This window comes from Sclerotinia sclerotiorum, genomic scaffold, assembly GCF_000146945.2.
Source record: "Sclerotinia sclerotiorum 1980 UF-70 scaffold_9 genomic scaffold, whole genome shotgun sequence".
Lineage (NCBI taxonomy): Eukaryota > Fungi > Ascomycota > Leotiomycetes > Helotiales > Sclerotiniaceae > Sclerotinia > Sclerotinia sclerotiorum.
In genome coordinates this window covers 1,040,701-1,065,540 of record NW_001820827.1, presented here as the reverse complement: position 1 = coordinate 1,065,540, position 24,840 = coordinate 1,040,701, and the positions used below count along the sequence as shown (strand labels likewise).

The following is a 24,840-nucleotide window of genomic DNA, read 5'->3' as shown; positions in this document are numbered from 1 at the left end:
GATTTAGTTCTTCAACGACTTTCAGAGAAATCCTGTCCGTTCCATCTCATTAAAGGGATTTCGGGCTCCGGTCAACAACATGGAAGTGTTTATTGGAGTCAAAATGGTGAGGAGGTATTGGGAGCTTTGGAGAAGGAAAAGACTTTGCTCGAACAGTTAAAGGAAACGTTTGCGCATCCGTGGAGTCCGAACTGGCAGGATGCGAGCACGCAGGAGGAATGCGATGCTTTTGATAGGGAATTGGGGAGTGAAGAGAAATTGGCCGAGGTTACGGGGAGCAAAGCTCATCATGTTCGTTCTCCTCTGTTATTTTGTGCAGGGATATGGCAAGGCATAATTCCTTGACTAACAATATTGACAGCGATTCACGGGACCACAAATCATGCGTTTTCATAAAAAGTATCCAGAGGTGTACAGACGTACTTCTCGTATAACACTCGTCTCATCATTCCTAGCATCTCTATTCCTTGGTAAAATTGCTCCTTTTGACATCAGCGATGTCTGTGGTATGGATCTCTGGGACATCAAATCTGGATCCTGGAGCGAGCCCCTTCTTACCCTTGCAGCCGGCTCCGATGGTCTCGCATCTCTAAAATCCAAACTTGGAGAGGTACGAGAAGATGGCGGTGGAAGTATGGGTTCCATATCCTCATATTTCACATCTCGCTATAACTTCCCCGCCGATTGTGCAATTGTCCCCTTCACCGGCGATAATCCCGCCACAATTCTAGCACTACCTCTACGCCCTATGGACGCCATCGTGTCTCTTGGAACATCCACAACTTTCCTCATGTCAACACCCAACTACGTACCAGACCCTGCTTACCACTTCTTTAATCACCCTACCACAGCCGGCCTCTACATGTTCATGCTCTGCTACAAAAACGGTGGACTGGCCCGCGAGAAAATCAGAGATGCACTCCCCGCCTCTACAACCTCAGACCCCTGGTCCAACTTCAACAAAGCCGCCACAGAAACTCCACCTCTAGCCCAAAAATCCCCATCCGATCCCGCAAAATTAGCCCTCTACTTCCCCCTCCCAGAAATCGTCCCAAATATCCGCGCCGGTACTTTCCGCTACGAATCTTCATCAGAAGACACTCTAAACGAAACTCAAACATCGTATGATCCCGAAACTGATGCTCGAATTATCGTAGAATCACAAATCTTATCTCTACGTCTTCGTTCGCAGAAATTGGTCACGTCTCCTTCTAAGGATATACCAGCTCAACCTCGTCGTATTTATCTTGTTGGAGGTGGATCGCTTAATCCAGCGATTGCGAAGATTGTGGGTGAGGTTTTGGGGGGCGTGGAAGGTGTGTGGAGATTGGATGTTGGTGGGAATGCGTGTGCATTGGGTGGTGCTTATAAAGCTGTTTGGGGTGTTGAGCGCAGCGGAAAAGAAGGGGGGAAGATTGAGACTGGAAATGATGTTAAATGGGAGGGAGAAAGTTTTGAGGAATTGATAGGGAGGAGGTGGAAGGAAGAAGGCGCTATTGAGAAGGTGGATGAGGGGTATAGACCTGAGGTTTGGGAGAAATATGGAAGTGTTCTAGGCGCATTTGCGGAGATGGAAAAGACGGTTTTGGAGGGTGAGGAAAGATTTAGGAAGTAAGGTGGATATGTACCTAGGTAGATATATATGTTCGTAGTAATGTTTTAAAAGATGAGATAAGACCAAAATGTCCTATTATGGAGCCGGAATGAAAGTGTGATAAATATCTATACCTTCATCCAAAAACTCACCGTCACGGCCGTCTCTGAATCTCGCCTCCTAGAAAGCTGAGTTCTCTTGGTTATTGGTAGGTAGATTAGATCATGTTGTGATTGTACGAAATTCAGATCTGCGGCTGAAGTTTGTGGTTGTGGTTGTGAATTTTGATATCTGTATTAGTACCTAGGTATTACAACTTACTTTTTGTGTCGGATAATGGGCCCCGGGTTGATGGTGATGGTGATGGTGAGTGCGATTTAATGTAATGTATGGAATTAGGGGTTCTTGTTGGATATCTGGATTTTTTGTAGATATAGGTTTGCTGATACTATTATATATACTGACTGTATCAGGAATATGGAAAGGGAAGAGTGGTAAGGTTAGGGTGAGGGTGAGGGAATATTGTATATAATCAAGGTTATTCATTGGTGGTGCTAGGAAGTCTATCTGAGTGGCCACTGGCTATACTGTACCGATCTGAATTCGAGATGTGCGACAAACTTTCCATAAGGTATTTAGATCTAAGTCTTCACTGACAGATATATTCTCATTAAACAATTATAATTACATTCTATACTAGCAAATCTTTACAATTAATAATACACATCCCTCAAAACAAGAAGTCAAGACACATAGATCATCCATCCATCCATCCATCTGCAGAGACACCGGCCGGTAGAGCTATTGAGTAGCTGCAGGTAAAATGCTGGGAGTAATATAAACAAGCAACGAATCTTTTCCAGCAACATGTTCGTGGTTGTGTTTATTTAGTTTACCAAATCCGGCTCTGGCTATTTAGATCTGTGGACGAGAAGAGTCCTAGGTGGAGAATATATGAGTTTTAGATAGAGAGAGATGGGTAAGAAGGGTGAGGTGAGGAATTTTTTATTTGATTTATTTAGTCGGTTTGAGATTAGTTGATTCCTTGTTATAATTTGTATGGTAATCTAGATGGTGTAGCTGCTCGAAGAAGATTATTGATATATATCTAGGCAAACATAATAATAGTTGAATATTTCTGGAAGATTGGATAGCTGCTTACGGGGATATCAGGTCATGTCTGATTCTTCAAGATAAGTTGTGCTTCGGAATCATCAACCTAGAACTTAGAGAAAGGATGAGCTACTAACTATGTCGAATTAGCCAAGCGCTTGGGATAGAGTTTCTCACAGCTGTTTCTGATGTTGATATGATGTTGACTGGAGAACATATCTAAAAATGAGTATGTATGTAGACAAGTAGTCAGTCACTTTGTAGATGGCAACGATAGTTTTATTTCTATTATTAATTTGAGTAGGAATAGTCAGGACTTTTAACTAAAATTCCCTGATAAAAGTTATTGAACTGAGATTTCTTAAATAGAAACTATTTAATAATCAAAATATAATCAGAACTATACAAAATTCTCGCTTCTCTTAAACTAAACAAGAATTATAATTAAATACTATCTTTCTCACACTTATAATATTCTATTTAGACTAATATCGCTTTTTTTATTTCCAAGAAAAGAAAAAAAATGTCTACTTCATAATTCATCCCCATTCCATTCACAAGAAGCTACACTGTAACTATACCTGATTACACGATGAATTCAAGCAACCTTGTAGAGCAACCAATGTGTATTGGACAAGTAGTGCTAGATCTCCTATTTGAATAATAAATATCAACTCAGCAAAAATTATAATGAATTTCCTGCAATGCCTTCTCGTTATTACTTTGAACCAGCATGGTACTGAGCTGAGCCAATGAGATACCAGCGCGACTTCGAGGATGAGGGCTAGGAAAATGTAGTTATTCAAGTTAACTTGCACTGTATCTATCAAAGCTGTTAACCTGTCTTATTCCATAGATTAATAGGAATACAGCAGGATCTACAAGATTTAATACCTGCTCGTCCCTACCTCCTCGATCAAGAGAGGCCAGGATAAAATCTCTAATCTCCTTTCCCAAAGATTCCGGAATCAACCTATCGGATATGCACAAACAAAATCTTCTCTCCAGCACCTTCACAAAACTCCCCCGTTGAACTCACAGCCTTACCATCCCTCTCACCCGTACACACTCCCAAGCCTTTTCACTCACCCAAAAGTACTTGAAATCCTTCTTCTCACCAGCACGCAATAACCAAAGTCAAATATTTTAATATACCAGCCCAACTTCTAAAGTTTCGAAAATAATCAACGTCACCAGCTGAACTAGAGCGAGCCTAACCCCATGCTACCACGACGTGGATATATTGTCAATCCTTATACCATGCGTAAAATATCATGAGTATAAAAGCGAGGATTCAATGTAGAGACTGTCGGAGCTGGAGCCGGGATGATGAGGGTCCTAACCGCTTCTATATATTGTGGTTGAGACTGATGTGGATTGATATGATGTGCTTCCATATGTACGGATATGCGAATGAAGCGAGGAGAGAAATGGTATCTGAATGCTGAGAGTTCCTGTCATACTTTAAGAGTTGCATTATTGTTGGTGATGAATTCATTCAATATCGCGCTGGAGATGGTATATATGGATGAGTTCGTGATTAGTTACAAAATTGGAGGTATATTTGGTATTTTTGCTTATGTCAAAGTCATTCACTGGCAATAGTAAATTTTGATTATGAATTTCTTTACTTGTTACAATCGGAGCATATATTGATTGATTGATTAAATTAACGTCTACACTGAGTCTATGACTATCTAAGACGGCTAGGAGCTTTGTAGGCTTCTAACAATAGTAAATGGAGGGTGGCTGGCCTTATTCGACCGTAGCTAATACAGGTTGGGGAGATTGAAAGCCTCAATCTTCTAATGTTTGAATGGGGGAAGTGAAAACTAATACTAGGGAACCAAGCCCGCCTATCGGAGCATATATCTCGACTGTATGAAATCCTGTTGTGTTTCATCAGACGATAGGTGTTCAGTTTTCGAATGCTTTCGAATATTTGGCTTTGTCATGAGTAAATTAGCACGATAGCTGATTCAACATTTAATATGAAACGGGATTCTAGATCCTGTTATATAGGATGAATAACTGCCTCGGCAGTTAAATATATTATCACCTATTAGATAGAGAATAGAAATTCCAGTTTCTACATATCTCTCATATCGAAATGAAAACTGTTCCACACGAAACTCGAAGTCGGGACTTTTTCGCTAGATATATTGATGTCATGATCAATGCCTGATCGATATCTCAGAAAGCTAGTGATCAGAAGCCGAACTTTCCAAGCGAGAAAAGAGGAGTTGATACTGAATTCGCTCATCTAGACATGTGATAGCTACTTCCATATTCAGAGTGAAACCGAATATTTGATCCATACTCTGTCAACATATTGAATTAATATTCGATATCGAACTTGAACGTGGTTATTCATAACGCAACTAGGGATTTCAATTGATCACTCAAAGCGATGACAAACCAAAACGTTAAGACTGACCGAGGTCAAGGAAACTATTCATAGGACTAGAATAGCCTGTCGTGTAACGGACAACGTTTGTTTGTGTGTGTGACATGGGAGCGCTGGCCCTCTTGTGTGTAACCGCTGGTGTTTATGCGGAACGACGTACTACACTGTGTAACAACGCTGCAGCATGATTTTTTTTCATCATTTCGATGGCAGGTATACTATTTCCCTGGCTCAAACCATCACGTTCTTACCACAGCACAACTCCAGGAAGTTCAGTCGCACTATACCCATTCCATAAAACCACCTATCAAATAGCAGCAGGCTGGCGCTTTACCTCCCACATCACTTTTGAAGAAATTTTCATTGCCCAAATGAAATCCTTGAATCAAGACAGACAAATCAATTGATTTAGATAATGCATGCGGGACCGGGGAGTCACTTCCATATTTTCCGGGAACCAGGTAATGCACAGAGACTAATCTGGAGTTGACTTCCGAGAAATGTACGGGTGTGAAAGCGGAAATTGTTGACCTGATGGCATGAGGACGGGGGCAAGTGTGGATCGCTGTCGGCTTCGGCATTGAGGTCTGCTAGCAAGGTGTGAAGACAATTCACCGTATAGGTTTTGAGATGAATGCAACAACCACCCTACTCAAATGCCAACATAGCGACTAAATGGGCAATGAATGGGATACGAAGTTGGGAGATTACTTACCATTAAATCAGATACTTTGTAGGAACATATAAGAAATTGCTTGCTGCGTCCATTTGACTGATGAACTGATGAAGGAAATTCTTCAAATGAAATGAAAGACATGGGGAAGCTCACATTGGCCCCGCAATAGCTCCCCGATGTCATGCAATCAGAGGTTCGCCAAAGAGCATCTATTACCAGAGTTCATTGAGGGCCCATAGCCGAATTTGCATTAGATTGCATTTGATTGCATTTTATCTTCATTCTAGCGGTAGGGATACCCTAATTGCCTGCAACTTTCGGCCACGCGGGCGTGATCTCCTGTGCGTGACTTTGGCTCCGCCGTGGAGACTCTCGTTGCATGAACATGGATACTTCCGTGATATCTATGAATAATCACACTTTGTACTTCAGCCAGAAGACGGAATGTGAAGACGAGTACATTTCCTTGGGATTTGAGAAATGAAATGAAAGCGGCCAGTCGACCGGAATTCACACCTCATAAACTTCCAAGGTTACTTCCAAGGAATCACAAGACTGGCGCGTGTATCGTAACATCTCCTTGAATGCCGACTAATGGTTCACCAATTGAAATAAAAGTCCGAGTCGTTACCCCGTTCAACCGACTTCCAGCAACGTTTCAGATGTCAACAAACGAGATTTAATACTTCATGGGAGGGTCAATTCATTTCAACTCTCTTATCAACCGAAGGCTTTTCCCTTTTCTGATAAGATGATTCGGCGATGCAATCTTTAACGTTGAGGGAGGGTACTCCCGCCTTGGAAGAGTGCCGAGCATGACTGGTATGACACAGGCCTGAGCCAAATTGCAGAGGAGCCAGGTATTGATCAAAGTGGCTAAGAGAGATAATAAAAATGGGTACGCCGCCATCGGAAAATCCAATGATTGGATATCGGTTAGGTGAAGATGAAGGGGTGTATGAATATCGGTGGCTGGGGAACCATTTTATTGTAAACAACAGATACTCGAGTAGAATCATGGAAAAGCATACTTCGTACTCGTAGATGATGGAAGTGAAGTTAAAAAGATGTGAAAAGAGGGCAATCGGTTGGTGGTAGTAGGTAGGCAAGTCAAGTCCAATTTCTAGTCTCCTAGAGCTAGACAATGTACAATTCTACAACAACCAACGACATCAATATATCATATACCAATAATCTCTTCATCTCTACATATTGATTACCTCTCACCTATCTTTATATACCGGTACTCTATACCTCAAACTACTCAAAGCCATTCCCATTATCACGAATTCTCCACTTAGGACGAACTATAATAATTGTGAAAACCTTACCCTCCCTTCAATAATCACGCGGAACTCGGGAAAGCAGGAACTTGCCAAAACAAAACGTGTTGCTTACTATGTAGAGAGATGTACTCCGTACGCAGGTTGAATAAGTATAAGAAGCTTCTAGAAACGGGCAAATGGCCAAACAGCCAACAGCTCAACAGCTGAACAACTCAACCGCCTAAACGCTAAAATGCCAAACAATATGATAGATGCATCCACGCATCATAAAAGAATATGTGTTCCTCTCACAAAATTGAGATGGCTGAGCAACAGAGGGAAAGAGTGAAAGAGCAGAGGATATTCGGGCACAGCATCAAAAAGTTTACTCTCGCTCCGCACTTCAATAGGTAGACATGGCAGCACGGACGAATAATTTGAAAGGCTTCAAGGGACCACAAAAAATCTATTGGAAGTTGATGCCCTGCAAAGAAGATCTGGATACCACTAAAGAGAGAAGGAGGAGTTAAATGGTTAACAAAGTTTTGATGAGCTTACTGATTTGGTTGATTTGATTTGATTGACTGATTTGGATTTGGACTTGGATTTAGATTTCTTATAATATTCATACGAATACCACAATAACCACAATAACAATAACCTGACCACCAATACTACGACGTCCCATATCCAAGAGGTTCAAAGTTATTGTTTCTCCCCATCCCCCCCATCTCGATTTCCAAATCTTCGATAGCATCATCGCTCTTCTCATTTTAAACATAATTTTGGCACTTCTCAATCAATATCTTGATCTTGGTTTTGATTTCTCTTCTCTCATCGTATACTCCTTCTCTTCCACTCATCAATTATACCACACACCACCCTTTGATGCCTCCAAATACCACATAAGGATCAAGGACAAGGAGAGAAGGCTGGACAAGAAAAAGATAAGGAAAGAAAAGAAAAACAGACGGCAATTGCAAAAGGAAGGAAAAGCCAAAAGAATATCAGAAAAAGTAAACAATCCCGATTTCTTGAATATTTCAGCCCTCCAACCTTTCAACCTTTCAACTTTCCCATTCTTTTTTATATTCCTTCCATCCATCTCCTCTCCATTCTTATCAAAACGGAGTCCGAAGTGTTAAATGTTGTGTTGTTTGTATCCCACATCAAAATGGAGCTCCAATTGAATATATTCTAAGAGGTTCTATAGGATTCTAGCTACGGGGAAAAAAAATCTCACATTCACCCAACACAAAATTTAGGGCTCTCACAACCACTATAAGCCATTAAAAATCATCGTCATTTTCAGTGTCCAACCACAATCGCTTGCCAGTCCGGCTACACGCAGCTACCGTCATCCCAGTGGGATTTATTATTCATTCTCAATGTCATTTAACCTCTTTTCGAAAACACCCAGAAAAGCAAAGAAACCTGAAGATAACGAGGAGGGCATTCAAATTGATTCGCCTCGGTCACGATCTCCACTAAAGAAGTCTTACTCGAGATCCAGTAAAAGTAAGGAAGAGGAACATATTAAATCGGAAGAAAAACAACACTCCGGCCAAACAAAATCTAGCCGTATTCGACGAAAGTCAAGTGCTTATCCATCGCAAAATTCTTTCGACCCAAATACTACTCATCCTTTAAATCTTCCGCCAGATCAATTGCGCAGGCTATCTACTCAAGTTAGGATGTCGGAACCTATGGATATTGACGTTGAGTCTTCCACCAGCCCTCGCAATCCTTCTCCACCACCCGCCACAAGTTCACAGTCAAACACTCAGCCAAGCACACCAAAGCCTGCAGAGCCTGCTCCCAAGCCTTCCTCAAAGTCTGCTCCCAAGCCAGTACCGCATCCAAGTGCACCCAATGGCCAGAGTGCCACAGCTAATGGAGAGGGACCACCTCCTCCCCCACCAGCTCATAAATCAAACCCAACCAGTCCTCAAGCTGTAGCACAACCAACTCTGGAAGATGCAGAAATATTCAAAGATGCGGGAAACAGATATTACAAGGCTAAGCAGTATAAGAAGGCCATTGAAGAATACACCAAGGGTTCGTGCCTTCGAAAGGCTTTCATAAGTGACAACCGCTGATCTTTAAACTATTTGTAGCCGTCGACGCGATGCCATTATCATCCACTTATATCAACAATCGCGCCGCTGCTTATATGGCTGCTGGTCAATATTACCAGGCTTTAGAAGATTCCAAGCGAGCTGATCAACTTGATCCCAACAACCACAAAGTACTTCTTCGTCTAGCTCGAATCTACATCAGCATGGGATTACCACAAGAGGCTATGGACACCTTCGGCCGTATACAACCACCTCCTTCTGCAAAAGATATGGCTCCGGCTAAAGCTATGCTGCAACACCTTGCATCTGCAGCAGAAGCACTCAAGAACGGGACCGGATCAATGGCGATACATTCGATCGAGCAGGCAGAAAAATTACTTGGGACAGGCGTACCCAGGCCACGCAAATGGCAATTGATGCGTGGTGAGGCTTATCTAAAAATGGGCAACGTTAATGCTTTGGGAGACGCACAAAATGTCGCTATGTCTTTGTTGCGCGGCAACAGCCAGGATCCTGAGGCGCTTGTCTTGAGAGGCAGAGCTCTATACTCCCAAGGCGAGAACGATAAGGCCATACAGCATTTCCGCCAAGCTTTGACATGCGATCCTGATTATAGAGACGCAGTCAAGTATTTGAGACTGGTCAGGAAGGTTGATCAGCTGAAATCGGAAGGAAATGCAGAGTTCAAGGCTGGGCGGTACCCAGATGCTATTGCAAAGTACAGTGAAGCTCTTGGACTCGACCCTACCAATAGAGGAACCAATTCCAAATTGCTGCAAAATCGTGCTTTGTGCAAATCTCGCCTTAAGGATTACGCGGCCGCCATTGAGGATTGCGACCTAGCTCTTCAACTTGACCCTTCATACACGAAGGCCAAGAAGACAAAGGCCACTGCTCTTGGTGAATCTGGCCAGTGGGAGGATGCTGTGCGCGAGCTTAAGCAGATACAAGAACAGGACCCATCGGACGCTAGCATTGCTAGGGAGGTGCGAAGAGCTGAACTGGAGTTGAAGAAGAGCAAGAGAAAGGATTACTACAAGATCCTTGGCGTGGAGAAAGACGCGGATGACAATCAGATCAAGAAGGCTTACAGAAAAGCTGCCATCATCCATCATCCAGACAAGAATAGGGATGATCCACATGCCGAGGAGCGATTCAAGGACATTGGAGAAGCCTATGAAACCTTGAGTGACTCTCAGTAAGTTTAACCTATTTTTATATCACCACCTACAGAAACTAACAAAATACATCAGGAAACGTGCACGATACGACAGTGGTGTAGACTTGGAGGACCCAATGGATGGTTTCGGAGGTGGTGGCATGGGAGGGGGAGGGGGAATGAACATTGATCCTGGTTAGTCTACATTTTCGAATGATCAATCTCACACTGCTAATATCTTCAATAGAAATCCTCATGCAGATGTTTGGGGCCCAGATGGGTGGTGGTATGGGTGGAGGCCGGGGAGGTGGAGGAGGCTTCCACAGCTTTGGCGGAGGTATGCCTCAAGGAGGTCGGTCTCGAGGCGCTCCTCAAGGCTTCCCCGGTGGATATTCGTTTCAGTGACAAGATAAAGATCAGAATCAGGATACCAAACAAGATCAATCCACCCCTCAGGACAGTTCAAGGAGTTCGCGTCAAAATTCTGATTTCACAAAAGCTCAAGATATCGACGAGACATGGTGGCTACGTAAAGCATGGATGGGTTTCCTTTTGGCGGGCGTTCTTATTCCTCTTGATCTCTTGGCCCTTCTAGCTTTTTTAATGGCCGGAGTGTACATTTGCATCAGAATTACCATGTATGTGCGTCGTTTTTACGACGCCTCATAGAACTTGGGGGGGACTAGATCTCATTGCAGGCGTTTGTCGTGGTTTTCCATTTTTGTTTGAAGCTTTGAAAGCATGATGAAAGGATAACCACATACATACTGGCCAGATTTTGAAACAGCATCAAAAAATTTGAGAGGGATAATGTGGTGGTACATGAGGAATCGAAATGTACATGTCTGATGGTATTTATCACAATGGCATATGATTTCTTTTACTGCCTTGAGCTAAATAGACTATTAATGAACATAGTTTGAACATTCATTTTGGTGTTAACTGTGAATAAAATACAATTATTAATTCTACGCTGGTATTGAATCATGATCAATGCTCCAAATATTTCAGATCTTTTCCCCCAGAAACAGTACTCAACAGGTAGCACACGAGCATTTAAACCACGGGCTGAGTCCGGATAAAATAGGGGCCGTCTCTCACGTGTCAATTTCCCATCTACCCAAGAGGCTGTAATTCAACCTTGCCTTGCTCTTCAGATTTGTTGGTGGGGCAGAATAGTTTCACAGAACCACTTTCAGTAGAACTTTTCCACCATCGTATCGCAATACTGGCATTTAAAATTATTTTCAAGAGTCGGGCTACAAACTCAAGAACCAGATAGGATTCACCACACAAACTTATAATCGTGCACCGAGTCTTTTTTTCTATTGCAAGCTTCGTCTCGTCCCCAACCATCCAACGAATAAATTTAAAAAAAATTACCATGACTCGATAGCGGAGTCTTGAAGAATGCTACAGATGTACATGCGCTTTACTTTCCAATAATTGTGGATCATTTGAACTTCCTATACCTTTCTGCCTGCTGTAACCTCAAGCTTCACTTCTTGGGAATACAGCAGTTATGGACGCCCAGGTATGTTCTTGATACACCGCTTCCTGGAGGTTCTGCGCTGGCGGGGGCAACACTTGAGGATGGAAGTTCTGATGCATGGGATGAAACATTTGTACTGATCTACCATTCATTTTCTAGATTGAGAAAGCAATCGAAATCGCATGGGACCCTCGATCTGACCAGAATCTAAAAGAGCAAGCAGTTCAATATCTCACCCAAGTACGCGGCGACAGCTCGAGTCTACAGGCATGCCTTAACCTCTTTACCAGAGATCCCAAAGCTGCCGAAGTCGTGAGATTGGTCTCGTTGGATATAGTCAACAATGCGATTCAAACTCAACATATAGACGATCAAAGCTTGCGTGGGCTCAAGGAACAACTTCATGACTATGTCAGGAGAACATATGCTTCTGGAAACGAAGTCGATCCTCCCGCTTTACAAAATAAGCTCACACAAACCTTGACATTCCTGTTCTCGTCATTATACAAGGAGGGCTGGGAAAGTTTCATAAGGGATTTCTTGAGCTTCACTGGCCATCAAAACGGGACTGTTGATAACCTCCCTGGAGTTGTATTATATCTGCGACTTCTCAGTTCGATCCATGACGAGATTGCCGATTTGATGATAGTTAGGGCAGGAGGCGAGACAAAGCGAAATGTTGAGTTGAAGGATCTTGTGCGTGCTCGAGATGTACAAATAGTAGCAGGCTCTTTCCAACATATCCTCACATACTGGCAAGGCAACAACGATGCTATTGTTGAAATGACGTTAAAGGTTATCGGAAAATGGGTCTCCTGGATCGATATCTCTTTGGTCGTGAACCAGGATATTTTGAACTTGTTATTCCCATTGGTTGGACGAAACCCCAACGGTGGTGAGGACAAAGTTAAGGATGCCGCCATCGACTGCTTTACAGAGATTGTGGCAAAGAAAATGAAACCTTCAGATAAGATAGGAATGATTTTGTTCTTGAACCTTGGAGAGGTTGTCTCGCAACTTATTGCGAGCCCCGCCTTACATGATTTACGGAACACTTCTAGTTATGACACCGATCTTGCAGAAGCGGTTGCAAAACTTGTCAACAATGTTGTCTCCGATCTCGTTAAAATCCTTGAAGATACTAAAGTCGAACCCGAAGTACGGGCGCAAGCAGAGCAATCGTTGCAAACTTTCCTTCCACTCCTACTCAGATTCTTCTCGGATGAATACGACGAGATATGCGCAACTGTTATACCATCCCTTACAGAGCTCAACACGTTTTTGCGCAAAGCACAGCCATTGCCACCCGCATATTCAGCCATGTTGACACCTATACTCAATGCAATAATTCAGAAAATGAGATACGACGATACTTCTTCCTATGCCGATGAGGATGAATTAACAGATGAGGCGGAATTTCAAGAGCTTCGAAAACGATTACAGGTCCTTCAAAAGACTATCGCTGCAGTTGACGAAGCTTTATATGTTGATGTTTTGAGTAATGTGATCGGAAATACGTTCCAGAGACTTGATCAACAAAATGGTCAAATTGACTGGCGTGATCTAGACCTTGCACTACACGAGATGTACCTTTTTGGAGAACTTACACTCGTAAACGGCGGTCTTTATGCCAAGAGCCAGCCATCTAGTATAGCAGCTGAACGTTTGATCGTCATGATGTCCAAAATGGTCGAATCTGGTAAGATTTTTCAGGGCACCTTTATAAGAAAAGCGACTAATAGTGCACAGGCATTGCTTCGTTCAATCATCCCGCCATTTCCCTCCAGTATATGGAAATTTGCGTCCGATACTGTTCATTTTTCGAAAACCAAACCCAATATATTCCCCAGGTCCTCGAACAATTCGTTGGTTTTGTGCACCATAATCATTCACGAGTCAGGATACGTTCGTGGTATCTATTCCACCGATTCGTGAAACACTTGAGAGGTCAAGTTGGTAACGTTGCGGAGACTATCATCCAGTCGATCAGTGATCTCCTTCCTTTAAAGGCAGAAGTCCCTAAGGAAAGTGACGATGATATGTCATCAGAAGACGGCAGTCATGACGCGGCAGACGTAGCATTTAATGCTCAACTTAATCTTTATGAGGCGATCGGTTGCATTTCTTCTACAACTTCGACTCCGATAGAGAAGCAGGCTATTTATGCAAGGACAATCATGAATCCTTTATTCTCCGATGTTCAGCGACATTTAGAGCAAGCCAAGTCAGGCAATGCACAGGCTGTTCTGCAAATTCATCACATTATTTTTGCCCTCGGATCATTAGCCCATGGATTTTCTGACTGGTCTCCCGGAGAAGGGAAACGGGCTGGACAAGCACCTGCAAAGGAAATAACTATTGAATTCAGCCGCGCCGCGGAAGCAATTTTGTTTGCACTTGAGGCACTTAAATCTTCTTCTGAAATCCGTAATGCAGCAAGATCTTCATTCTCTAGACTTATGGGAGTCATGGGAGTTGCCATGTTACCCCTCCTTCCAAGGTGGATCGATGGCTTGTTGACACAAAGTTCTTCGAAAGAAGAAATAGGCATGTTTTTACGATTATTGGATCAAGTGGTGTTTGGATTCAAAAAGGATATCCATGAAGTTCTAAACTCCCTTCTCACACCGCTTTTCCAGCGAGTTTTTGCTAGCTTAAGTGAGCCAGTCACTGGAACAGATGATGGAATTCAACTCGCGGAACTACGAAGGGAATACTTGTCCTTTGTAACGGTTATCCTAAATAATGAGCTCGGTTCTGTACTCGTCAGTGAGCAGAACCAAGCTTTCTTTGACCCTCTCGTTCAGTCAGTTACAACATTGGCGAAAACCGTCACAAATGAAACTGGAAATCTTGCGGCCAGCAAAATCGCCTTTAGTGTAATGACAAAGATGGCAGAGCTCTGGGGTGGCCCAACAATCGCTACCCCCGGCCAACCTATCACCTCATCTGTCCAGCCGCAACCCACATTTCCCGGATTTGATACCTTTCTAATCGAACGTTTCCACCCAGTTTGTTGGGAGGTTCTTCGCGAGCCACACTTCAGACCGATGGTTGATGCGCAGTCCAAGAGCGTTTTGAATGAATTAGCGGGGTTGGAACATGTTATTTATATGAAGACGGGAAATATGTTTGTGGAGCATTTACAAGGAAATTTCTTTCCAAGTATGGGTGTCGATGGTAGCGGATTTATTAAGAGTATGGTGGAGAGTCCAGAAAGGAAAGGGCTGGCGACATTTTTGCAGAATTGGCTAAAAGGAAGGGCTTAAGGTAGTACGTTCACTGCGCGAGGGCCAGGAGCGATGAATGCAATAGGACATTGAGGTTTCGTTGACATCGAGGTTGAGTTAGGGATTTATTGAATTTTAGACGGAACGAAGGATGGAGAGGAATCATTGCATTTTCTTATGGCGTTGGACTGGATCATTATATCATGGCTGGCCGGTGATTGAAACGAAACTTAAAACTATACCACGAATGGACATGCAATCTTTGGAGATGGAAGCAATGAATATCATAATCTCTTCAATCGAACTTTAGGTTGAAACAATGCCTTGGAAGAGGGTGTAGCCCGACCTGAACTTGTTGCTTAAGTTCCAAATTCGGTGGATGGAATGAAGGGACTGCTTATTCTTCCTTGGGAAGATTCAATAAACGAACGATTTTTGAAAAGAAAAAAGTAAAATCAATATATTCATATGCAGATATGCAATCGTATACGAGATTCTGTGGGAGAATGAGTTGAGAATTGGATGGTACAGGGTTGTATGATTCGATGATGAGGTATGTAGTGGGAAGAAATATGATGGGCTGGAAATGAGAAAGTGAAAGAGAAATCGAAGGTGGAGGAGGAAGAAATGGCGACTAGGTAGGATGGATATTAAAGGGAGAATAAAGTGATATTTGAGTGTATTAGTGGATTAGATGTTTAGATTTGATTGATGTAATCATTGGTTAAGCTAGGCTGTTATTGTTCTACCAAGGTATTTTATTTAATCGATTTCGTCGCTGACTTCGTCCTGTACTGTATTGTATGTGTTTTATTTTGTTTATTTGATTTGGTTTGGTGATATTCTGATCTTGTAGTTGGTGTATTTCTTGATGTTTACTTTTTGATTTTTAGTTATCTTGAGAGTGGTTGGAAGAGTGTATGATTAGAGGGTTGTAGGATTGGGGGGACGGGGGGATAGAGAGTAAGGCTCATGCATATGAGTTTGTATAATTAGGTATCTTCGAAATTAATATGAGTTGGGTAATTCAAATTCAAATTCAAAGTCAAAGTCAGCTAGCTGTCTCTTGTCACTTGTCTTGCGCATAGTAAGATCTTAATATTCATGGAATAATCATCGAGTAATTATTTTACTCTACAGAGTAAATAGTGAGCGATAACCTTAATCTCACATCTCTATCTCCACAATATATCATCCATCCATCCATCCTATCTAATCTGATCTGTTGACGTTTGCACTAAAGCTAACAAGACCCTGGACCTACATAACTTAATTACTGCATCATTCGCAATTGAAGAATGCTAATGTTACGGGATCAGATATCAGATGGGGGAAATCTGACTCGGGTGCTTTTTGGCGATCGATGAGATATATATTTTGCAATCATTTTCTCGAGGAGGGAGTGCTGGAGTTGGTTTGTTTGTTTGTTCGTTCGTTCTTTCGTTTGCTTTGGGGTTAGTGAGATTGATTTAGCGCGGGGTATGAGTGAGGAAGTGAGGAAGTTAGAGGGATATCTTTTATTATGGCTATGTATTTCGTACAAGGTAGGGTATCAGAAATACAGGTACCCGGGAGTGAAGGATAGGTGAGCTTGGCTCTGGGAAGGCAAGCCAAAATGCATGATACGAATATGCTGAAGTAAAAGGCACCATTAAGCCCAAGAAGGGTTAGAAAAGACCAACAGACAAAGTTTTCGGTGTTTGCGGTGAAAATTCGCATCAGTTGCAGAATGACAGATGCCTTTGCAGCAAACATTGCTAGGGCATAGATTGTCTCGAGAATGTTAGACAGCTGTAGTCATTAATCCGTAAGGACTAATTATAAGGAATAAGGTAAAGGCCTGCAAGTATAACATTAATCAACCCCGTTACGGAGATATCCAATGATGGCTTCTTTGAACCGCCTCTCGCACGGCAAGCATCACTCCACAGAAAGAAGCGAAACCAAACTGAATTCGCAATTAATCAATATCCCCGGCAATATAGGAGAGAAAGTTAAGGAATTCTGGGATTATGCATACCCCGGCAAATATCATGAAGTCTACTGTTGTTAGATAGTGTTAAAGCATTGAGTTTGACTCGATACTCACAATCCTCAAGGCACATGAAAAGGTATGCCTTGGTGAGACTCCGAATAGAGATGCATACTGTTATAAGTGTCAAACAAACGACGCTGGTAACCATCAGGTTTGGCTGGCCGATATATGGATCAACGAGATTAGGCGGTATGCCTACTGAAGGCTTCAATGCTCGCCTGGTGTTTGGATCCATCGTAATAGAGATAAAGCGATGAGAACGATGTGCGAGAAGAATCATTAATAAACTCAGATGGGATTGTGGAGGATATAACCAATGATAGTGATGTTGTTACATTTTAAAGACCGAGTTGAAAAAATAACCCGTGGTTAATGTGGGAGTATTTAGTATTCGAGTTTGCAAACCGTTGGAAAGAACAAGCGAGGTAGCAATACTGACCTTTCCACAAGGCGGAAGCTGAACCCACCCCAGTCACATTCTAAAAGCTAATGACGTGGTTTGATCTTCCTGTTATATGTTGATGAGATTTGCGCAGGCCTTTTCAAATGGTAGACATTCTTCAATCTGTACTCCCGCCGCCTATGTGCTTCATCACATCCCGAGTATCAATGATATGCAGGGATCAAATTAGCACATCAAAACATGGCTGCATGAAATAAACACCGCATTGAGAGGAGGATATTATAAATCGTCCCAACAAGGGAAGAATAATTGCGCCGTCTTACCTTGGTGGCATTAGCCATCATACCCAAATTTCAGCTTTTAATCGAGTGATTAATTAGGTTTGAAGCTCAGCGCCATGATTGAATACATTGTGACAGACAAGTCGACCGCGAGCTCGATCCATTGAGATTGAGATTTCAACTTGGCTATTTCCGAATCGGATGATATATTCACCAAAAACTAACTGCAGCAATAACTTTTGCTGTGCCTTATTGAATTGGAATTGATAGTGGTAGAAGTTTCTGCATTGACAATATCAACGTAGCAGGCGAGACGTTACATAGATACCAGAGATCACGGCGCCGCTTGTATCGTGAATAGCAGTTACTTACCTGATTTGTCCGGGAGCATGATCCGGGCATGCTCGCGCATTCGGAAGAATAACCGCCAACCGAGGGATTTTAAAGCCATGGCTTTGTTGCGCAGTATGAGCACCTAGCCAAACTGATCATCAAGTGGTCGACGTCTTATATCGTCGACGCCATGATGTTTAGCTTCGCTTACCGTAAGCAATTGCTGTTCACACCGTGTCGGTGCTTTTTCTATGGTAAAGGGAAAGGGGGAATGTGGGTGCGAAAATCGCTACTATTACCCCCTACACAAATATCAAATGCACTACGGAATATATGTATAAGAAATGGAAGAGTGCGTGCGAGCTTCCTTTTGAGCCTAAAACGCACGTTCAGGCATGAAAGAATGCCATTGATTGAGCCTCTCTGGCCGCGTGTTGACGAAGCCAACGCATGGCACCTAGCCATGTACTTATCCTCAAATCAAACATCATCGTTGCCGACAAGCCTTTTTTACGGGAGAGAAAGGGAACCATTGTACGGAAGCTTATGGGGAAAAAAACTTTTGAAGAAGAGTATGAACTTCGAGCATGGAAGGCTTTGTTAGAGTCTGCACCAGATATTTACAGGCGCGTATTGAATACAGTCCTTCTTTAGCAACGACTCCCAACTTTTGCATGGCTCCAAAAGGTTCAACAGGAATCTTGAGAACTGTGATTATATCTGCGATGTTAAGAAATGACAGTGAATCTCATATCGGAGAGGGTGAGGCCGACTTCGACCGATTCATTGAAACCAAGCATTGATCCATCCCATATCAGAGTCGCCAGTTGTCCCAGCCCGGCCTTGCAAGTCCACACACTCGAGCTAACCATGGAGATTAACCAGTTCGCGATCGAAATCTCATTTCTCACGGTCTGCGCAGATTGAACCCTCCAACTTTTGGTTTGGGATATTGCCTAGGTGGCTGTACCTCTTGAGCAAGGCCCTCAAGATTCTCGCGGTGTTTACAAGGAGACTCAAGCACTCCCTCGGCGGTAGCACTGTCATCACTCCCTAGTTAGATAGGGACGCTGCTCGAACGGTCATAGCCATTCCTCACCAGTCGCACTTACCGGGATCGTTCGTCCAAGTCATCCTGCGTCTATAGGGATGTTCTTGTTAGAAGCCAGCCCAGGCAAAGTAATCATGTTGAGTATCCCACCAAATGGTGGTCAACAGGAAAAGGAACAGTATAAGTACGTAGAGGTTCTTTCTCAGCGTCTTATCGCCTCTCCTTTCTTTTACAATTTCTTGCAGACGGCCGGGTTGGATTCAATGGCAAGGAGCAAGACAAGTAGATGACAGGGACAGGTAATCGTGGATGATAATCAATTCCTATGCCCTTGTCTCATACTCAGGCGCTGAGCCAAAGTTCGCCAACTTAGCGAAGCTAAGTTGTGCTGCTCATCTCTTGTTCTATATACTTATTTTATGTAGCACTACAAACGAGAGGGAAAGACAGTTTTCGGCCAGAGTTCTGGTTGAAAAATGTAAACGAGTTAAAGGCCCATACCCTCAGGGTGTTACGTAGACTCGGCTTTATCTCTACCCCACATTTTAAAGTTCCGCAACGTATTAAGTGTCCGTTTCCGAAAACGAGCCCCTAAAAATTTAACCAGATGCCGGGTTTTAGGTATATAATATAGCAGGTCCGAGTAGCGGGATATATATATTTTCACTTGTATGATAAACATAAATGAGTTCTTTTCACATTTACAAGAGTAAACCTTTTACCGGAAAACTAAATGCTAACTTAATCCTAACTAAATGCTAGGCAGCATCAGTTTAGTCTAGCTCCAAACGTATTCAAACGGCAATATTGGAATATCCTTGATCAATAAGGGTGCGTGTAAAAGTCACGATAGCAAAGAATCAACTCGTTGAAAAACGGTAATTATCAAAACTTTTCATTGTCCATTTAATCTACAGAAAACTCTTCTTTTTATACCTATATAAGGAAATGTCCCCCCGACGGTGTCCGCCGTGCACTCGGTGTAGCCCCTTACTGAAGAGTTTTCACAGAGATTTCCGATATGGCTAGGAGCATTCCTGTGTTTGATCGTAACACTGAGCTGGCGGCTGCCGCCACTCTGGGACAACACGTTGGCAGAGCTTGGATCTGTCAAACAGAGTTCACTGGGTCAGGGGTCGTCCCTGAGAATCCGTAGTGCCTTAGGTGGGTGAGCTATCTAGACAGGGGTCTGAGTCCAGACTCCGCACATCTCAAAGCGGGATTAGACTTAATATAATTCTCTGCTGCACCCAAATTCCTGTCGAGAACACATTCTTCACTTGATATATTAGATGCTAGAGTCTTTCAAATTTTCAAAAATCTTCATTAACTATTGTATTAACTGATTAAGATGATAATGTTTTATGATGAGAAAGTTTGGATTTTACTAGTATAGAATCTTTTCTCATCAGTCACTTAATATCCCATAAGGCTTAGAATCTACAGGTGAACAGTACCTGCGGAGCTTAGAAGGAGCGATTAAATACATAGAGTACTAGAACTCCCAGAACTAAAAGGGCCGGTAGAATCCATGACTAAACGAGTGACAGTAGTCATCGCCTGGACGAACCTGAGCTACTAGTTAGTGGCGGTGAGAGGACTATCTGTTCCGTTATATTGGATATAGTAATTTCAATATCGAATACTATTGATCAATCACCTCATTCTTTTCTGATTCCTCGTGCTTCTAGGCCTCAACAAGCGTCAGATACATAAGCTAGACAATTCCCATCAAGGTACCCGAGCAGCATTTTGTTGATTTGAACGATTTTCTGCTCCTCCAAGGGCTGCTCAACCTTCATCTACTCTTGCGCTCAATCTGATTCATGCTATCCCAAGATGAATCCGCTGGATACTTGTAGAACTACCTCGGATCCTGTATCAACAGATGCAGAGCATTGGAAGACGCAAGACCCATATATCTTCCAGCCTGCTGAGTGGTTTTTCAAAGATTTTGAAAATGGCAACCCCACGCGGCCGCGATCAGTTTCTTTGGAATTAGATGACCAAATGATTGATAAAAAGCCCAATCCTGTCTCTAGTCATGGACGTATCTTCCGCTTCAACGACAAGCTGGGATTTCTACTCGTTCAGTTTATGCGGCCACAAGTATGGCGCCTGCAATTTCATAGTACGAACGAATCACCCACTGCTTTTTCCGACTACAACACTAGAAACATTGTTCAAGACACGCTCACGAGGACCATCGAGATTCTGGACAATGCGGAAGGAATCTCATGGTGTGTGGAGCTAAAGGAGCCAAATGAGAGGTATTATGTCCTTCAATCGGTCTTGAAATCGACGTCAAAAGACAATTCGTTTCGGAAGGTTCTGGTTCAACTCTGGATTCATCGTGATCCGTTCAAGATCACTGCCATCCGAGCAATCAGAGCTGAAGGTGCTTACACGCAGGTTCCAAACTTTCTTACTGCAGTAGCGAAGGATCCAGAAGTAGCAAGGGAGCTATTCATTGAAGCACCTCCAGGTTCACGGATCGCAATTATCTGGCAAACAAAAGACTGTCCTTTGCAGTGGCTAGGGAATAATGCGACTATTTTAGCTGTAGAGAAGCCGCTCAACGCTAAGTACACGGGATTTGGTGAACAAGGCGGACGCACAATGTTTAAAGACAAAGTTTTCATGAATTATTTTAGTGAGCAATATCTAAGTAGAGCATCATCGTGACGAGCTAACCTTGTCTGGACCAGATTTTGATAATATGCGCTATAATAATGTTTATGGAGATGGACCTTATTCAGACAGCGAACCGCTCTACCACTCTGAGCCCTACTGGATAGAAATGAATGCGCATCCGGGGGCACAGTCGCAATTGGCAACGTTTATTGACAACTATTCAGACGTTAAAGTGGATCTTGGCTTAGTCGAATCCACGCAGTTCCGCGTTGCCACCAGATTCAACGGTTTTCGGTGCATTCTCATTGCTGGTGATGATGTTGCACAGATCATTCGTTCATACACCTCACTCATTGGGAAACCACAGCTAAAGCCGCGCTTCGTGCTTGGTTATCACCAAGGATGTTACGGGTATGATACCAAGAAGAAAGTACAAGATGCGGTAGACAAATATAGGGCATATAATATCCCCTTGGATGGAATGCACATTGATGTTGACATCCAGCGTGATTATCGCACCTTCACTATTGACACTGCCGAGGATAAATTTCCAAATCCCGAAGAAATGTTTGATCGACTTAGAAAGCAAGGCGTCAAATGTAGTACAAACATCACACCAATCATCAGTTCTCGTAAGATTCCTGGAGAACCATACAATACATATGATGAAGGTCTGGCAAAGAAATACTTTGTCCTTGATCGCCGCGACATCGACCCGTCGGCTCCCACAGCCGAGCATCAAGTTTCGCTCAACTTTGGCAAAGGAAATCGCTACTTCAAAAACCCAAATCTAGAGAGCAGTCTCCCACGTTATGATCCCCCGGATGATTATAGGCTTAAAGACTATTTCAATACTGGTAGACCATTCCGTGGTGGAGTAGACTATGGTGACCATAGGGGCACTCCCGGTCACTATCCAAATCTCAATCGAAAGGACGTCCGGATGTGGTGGGGAAAGCAATATGAATATCTATTTAAGATGGGGCTTGAATTTGTTTGGCAAGATATGACTTCTCCTTGCATGGCAGAAGGCTTTGGTGACATGAAATCGTAAGAAATCTTTCCATCTTTCTCTCACACCATTAGTTGACACTGACATGTGTAAAAGATGGCCATTCCGATTACTTCTTGATTCAGATGGGTGGAACGGAGATCCACGTGCTGCCGATAAGAAGAAAGCGATTGAGATTTGGTCATTGTACAGCTACAACCTTCACAAGGCGACGTTTCAGGGCCTGCAAAATCTAAGTAGCCGTGAAGGCAAGCGGAATTTCATCATTGGCCGCGGTAGTTTTGCCGGCGCCCAGCGTTTTGCTGGACTTTGGACAGGTGACAATGCTTCCACCTGGGAATTTTTGGATATATCGGTAGCTCAAGTGCTTGCCCTTGGCCTTGCCGGTGTGACTATTGCTGGGGCGGATGTTGGAGGCTTCGAGCCTAACGAAGGTGAAAAATGGGCAGATCCAGAGTTGTTGATCCGGTGGTATTGTGCGTACAGCTTGCTTCCATGGTTCAGAAATCACTACTCGGCCAAGGAAGGCAAGAAGCTGTTTCAGGAGCCGTACGCATATCGAGAGTTACAGGACACACCCGAATGGCAGCACGTGCCAGAAAAAGACCACAACATGTATCATTCCGTGTTGCCAATCTGCCGTTACATGGTACAGTTGAGATACAGTTTGCTCCAGCTGCTCTATGATGCCATGTTTGAGAACATGATCACTGGTCTGCCCATTGCCCGCTCCATGATTATCACCGACCCCTTCGATTCATCGCTGTATCAAGCCAACCAAGTGTACACTCGAAGCCAGTACTTGGTCCGTAACGACCTGCTCGTTGCACCACACCTCTACAAGCAATCTAAACGCCGCAGTCGCAAACTTTACCTGCCCGCTCCGGATGGTTGGTATCCTATGAATCTCCGGCCCGGTACAACCTCGGGTGGCATATTTGCTGAATCCCTTAAGCCGAAAGTCAGTGGTGGCACGTACGTCTGCTTTGACTGCCACATTTCTCCGAGCGAAGAGCAGCTCCCATACGTGACTCCAATGTACATCCGTGAGGGCGCCATAATTCCTCAGATTGAAGTCCGCGATAGCGTCCCTGACCGCACCCGGGACGACAAGGACGCACGCCAGAATCCAATCACAATCAACGTATATCCTGGAAAGAACAACACGTACGATATGTACCTCGACGACGGTGTGTCGAGGGAGAGTGCGCCCGATAACATATATCTTTCGTCGCTACGCACCACACCGCAGGGAAATGATGAAATACAGTCATTCAATGCATATGGTGATCGTAAAGCCAAGAGTATCTTTCGCCATGTCAAATTTGAGCAGACAACTACAAGGCAGTTCGCCGATGATCAGCTTCGAGATACACAAAAACTCACAGTCAGCACGCCCTGGTGCAGATACACGGACGAGCAGGTCAAGAGGGACATTGGGACGGAGTATCGGATTGTATTCTGGCACGAATCGAGATGGCCAGCGGCGGAAATGGACCTAAACACTGTCACGGTGAAGATCGAAGGTACGCAAAAAGCTCGCCACGAATTGGCCAATGCCATTGGCGCAACTGTGGTGTGGGTGCCGGTGGATTCGAACGTGACTGCCACGATAGAGGTCAGCTACCCTAGTTAAGCAGGTATTTTGGGTCTCGTAGATGAGACGCTAGATTGAGGAGCGGTGATCTCCAAGACTACTTTAATTGAGGGTATTTTTTAAGCCAGAGAAGGTTGTATCAGTATTACCATTATCGAAAGTTTTAATTGTAATTCAGGAAGGGAGTCCAAAATGGAAGACGTTTGGGTTACATTGAGGGTTAGGAGATCCGGCGTTACAACCACAGCAGCATTATTGATAGAAAGACAGGTACCGAGGGCGGCAACCGGCCTTGTGTAAAAACTCCAAAAAATAGATTTTTGTATGGAATCAGCGTATAGAAAAGTTTAGATAGCGTGTATAATATTAATAATTATTGTTTTTTAAGAAAATATCTCTAGATAATTTCAACAATATTACTAGTCCACGTTTAATCTCTTTCAATTTATTATATTAAAGTTTTAAATATTCAAATTATAA

At 43.3% G+C, this 24,840-nt stretch overlaps 9 protein-coding genes across 9 annotated transcripts in view; 5 read left to right on the top strand and 4 right to left on the bottom strand.

The window, feature by feature from the left end:
• Positions 1-2,126, top strand: part of SS1G_07339 (hypothetical protein) — a gene marked incomplete at both ends in the record, with an annotated part of 2,385 nt that extends 259 nt beyond the window's left edge. The window contains 4 exons of the mRNA XM_001591843.1: positions 26-291; positions 362-1,592; positions 1,895-1,960; positions 2,068-2,126. Coding sequence (XP_001591893.1) covers positions 26-291; positions 362-1,592; positions 1,895-1,960; positions 2,068-2,126 — 1,622 coding nt within the window. The remainder of the gene's footprint in view (positions 1-25; positions 292-361; positions 1,593-1,894; positions 1,961-2,067) is intronic.
• A 1,299-nt stretch (positions 2,127-3,425) lies between these two features.
• Positions 3,426-4,104, bottom strand: SS1G_07338 (predicted protein; the record flags this gene model as incomplete). The annotated part of the gene is made up of 2 exons (XM_001591842.1): positions 3,426-3,491; positions 3,967-4,104. 2 exons carry the CDS (start codon positions 4,102-4,104, stop codon positions 3,426-3,428), a joined length of 204 nt encoding a protein of 67 aa, XP_001591892.1.
• Positions 4,105-5,549: 1,445 nt separating this feature from the next.
• SS1G_07337 (predicted protein) lies at positions 5,550-5,931 on the bottom strand (the record flags this gene model as incomplete). The annotated part of the gene is made up of 2 exons (XM_001591841.1): positions 5,550-5,762; positions 5,830-5,931. The coding sequence occupies 2 exons, from the start codon at positions 5,929-5,931 to the stop codon at positions 5,550-5,552; spliced, it is 315 nt and encodes a 104-aa protein (XP_001591891.1).
• A 753-nt stretch (positions 5,932-6,684) lies between these two features.
• On the top strand, positions 6,685-6,834 carry SS1G_07336 (predicted protein; the record flags this gene model as incomplete). Its single annotated transcript, XM_001591840.1, has 1 exon — positions 6,685-6,834. One exon carries the CDS (start codon positions 6,685-6,687, stop codon positions 6,832-6,834), a length of 150 nt encoding a protein of 49 aa, XP_001591890.1.
• Positions 6,835-8,443: 1,609 nt separating this feature from the next.
• Positions 8,444-10,697, top strand: SS1G_07335 (hypothetical protein; the record flags this gene model as incomplete). Its single annotated transcript, XM_001591839.1, has 4 exons — positions 8,444-9,113; positions 9,173-10,331; positions 10,387-10,487; positions 10,540-10,697. The coding sequence occupies 4 exons, from the start codon at positions 8,444-8,446 to the stop codon at positions 10,695-10,697; spliced, it is 2,088 nt and encodes a 695-aa protein (XP_001591889.1).
• A 1,117-nt stretch (positions 10,698-11,814) lies between these two features.
• Positions 11,815-15,053, top strand: SS1G_07334 (hypothetical protein; the record flags this gene model as incomplete). Its single annotated transcript, XM_001591838.1, has 3 exons — positions 11,815-11,826; positions 11,944-13,483; positions 13,534-15,053. The coding sequence occupies 3 exons, from the start codon at positions 11,815-11,817 to the stop codon at positions 15,051-15,053; spliced, it is 3,072 nt and encodes a 1,023-aa protein (XP_001591888.1).
• Positions 15,054-16,974: 1,921 nt separating this feature from the next.
• Positions 16,975-17,284, bottom strand: SS1G_07333 (predicted protein; the record flags this gene model as incomplete). Its single annotated transcript, XM_001591837.1, has 2 exons — positions 16,975-17,054; positions 17,104-17,284. The coding sequence occupies 2 exons, from the start codon at positions 17,282-17,284 to the stop codon at positions 16,975-16,977; spliced, it is 261 nt and encodes an 86-aa protein (XP_001591887.1).
• A 1,510-nt stretch (positions 17,285-18,794) lies between these two features.
• On the bottom strand, positions 18,795-18,938 carry SS1G_07332 (predicted protein; the record flags this gene model as incomplete). Its single annotated transcript, XM_001591836.1, has 1 exon — positions 18,795-18,938. The coding sequence occupies one exon, from the start codon at positions 18,936-18,938 to the stop codon at positions 18,795-18,797; it is 144 nt and encodes a 47-aa protein (XP_001591886.1).
• A 2,018-nt stretch (positions 18,939-20,956) lies between these two features.
• On the top strand, positions 20,957-24,399 carry SS1G_07331 (hypothetical protein; the record flags this gene model as incomplete). Its single annotated transcript, XM_001591835.1, has 3 exons — positions 20,957-21,770; positions 21,826-22,801; positions 22,860-24,399. The coding sequence occupies 3 exons, from the start codon at positions 20,957-20,959 to the stop codon at positions 24,397-24,399; spliced, it is 3,330 nt and encodes a 1,109-aa protein (XP_001591885.1).
• Positions 24,400-24,840: the final 441 nt, after the last annotated feature.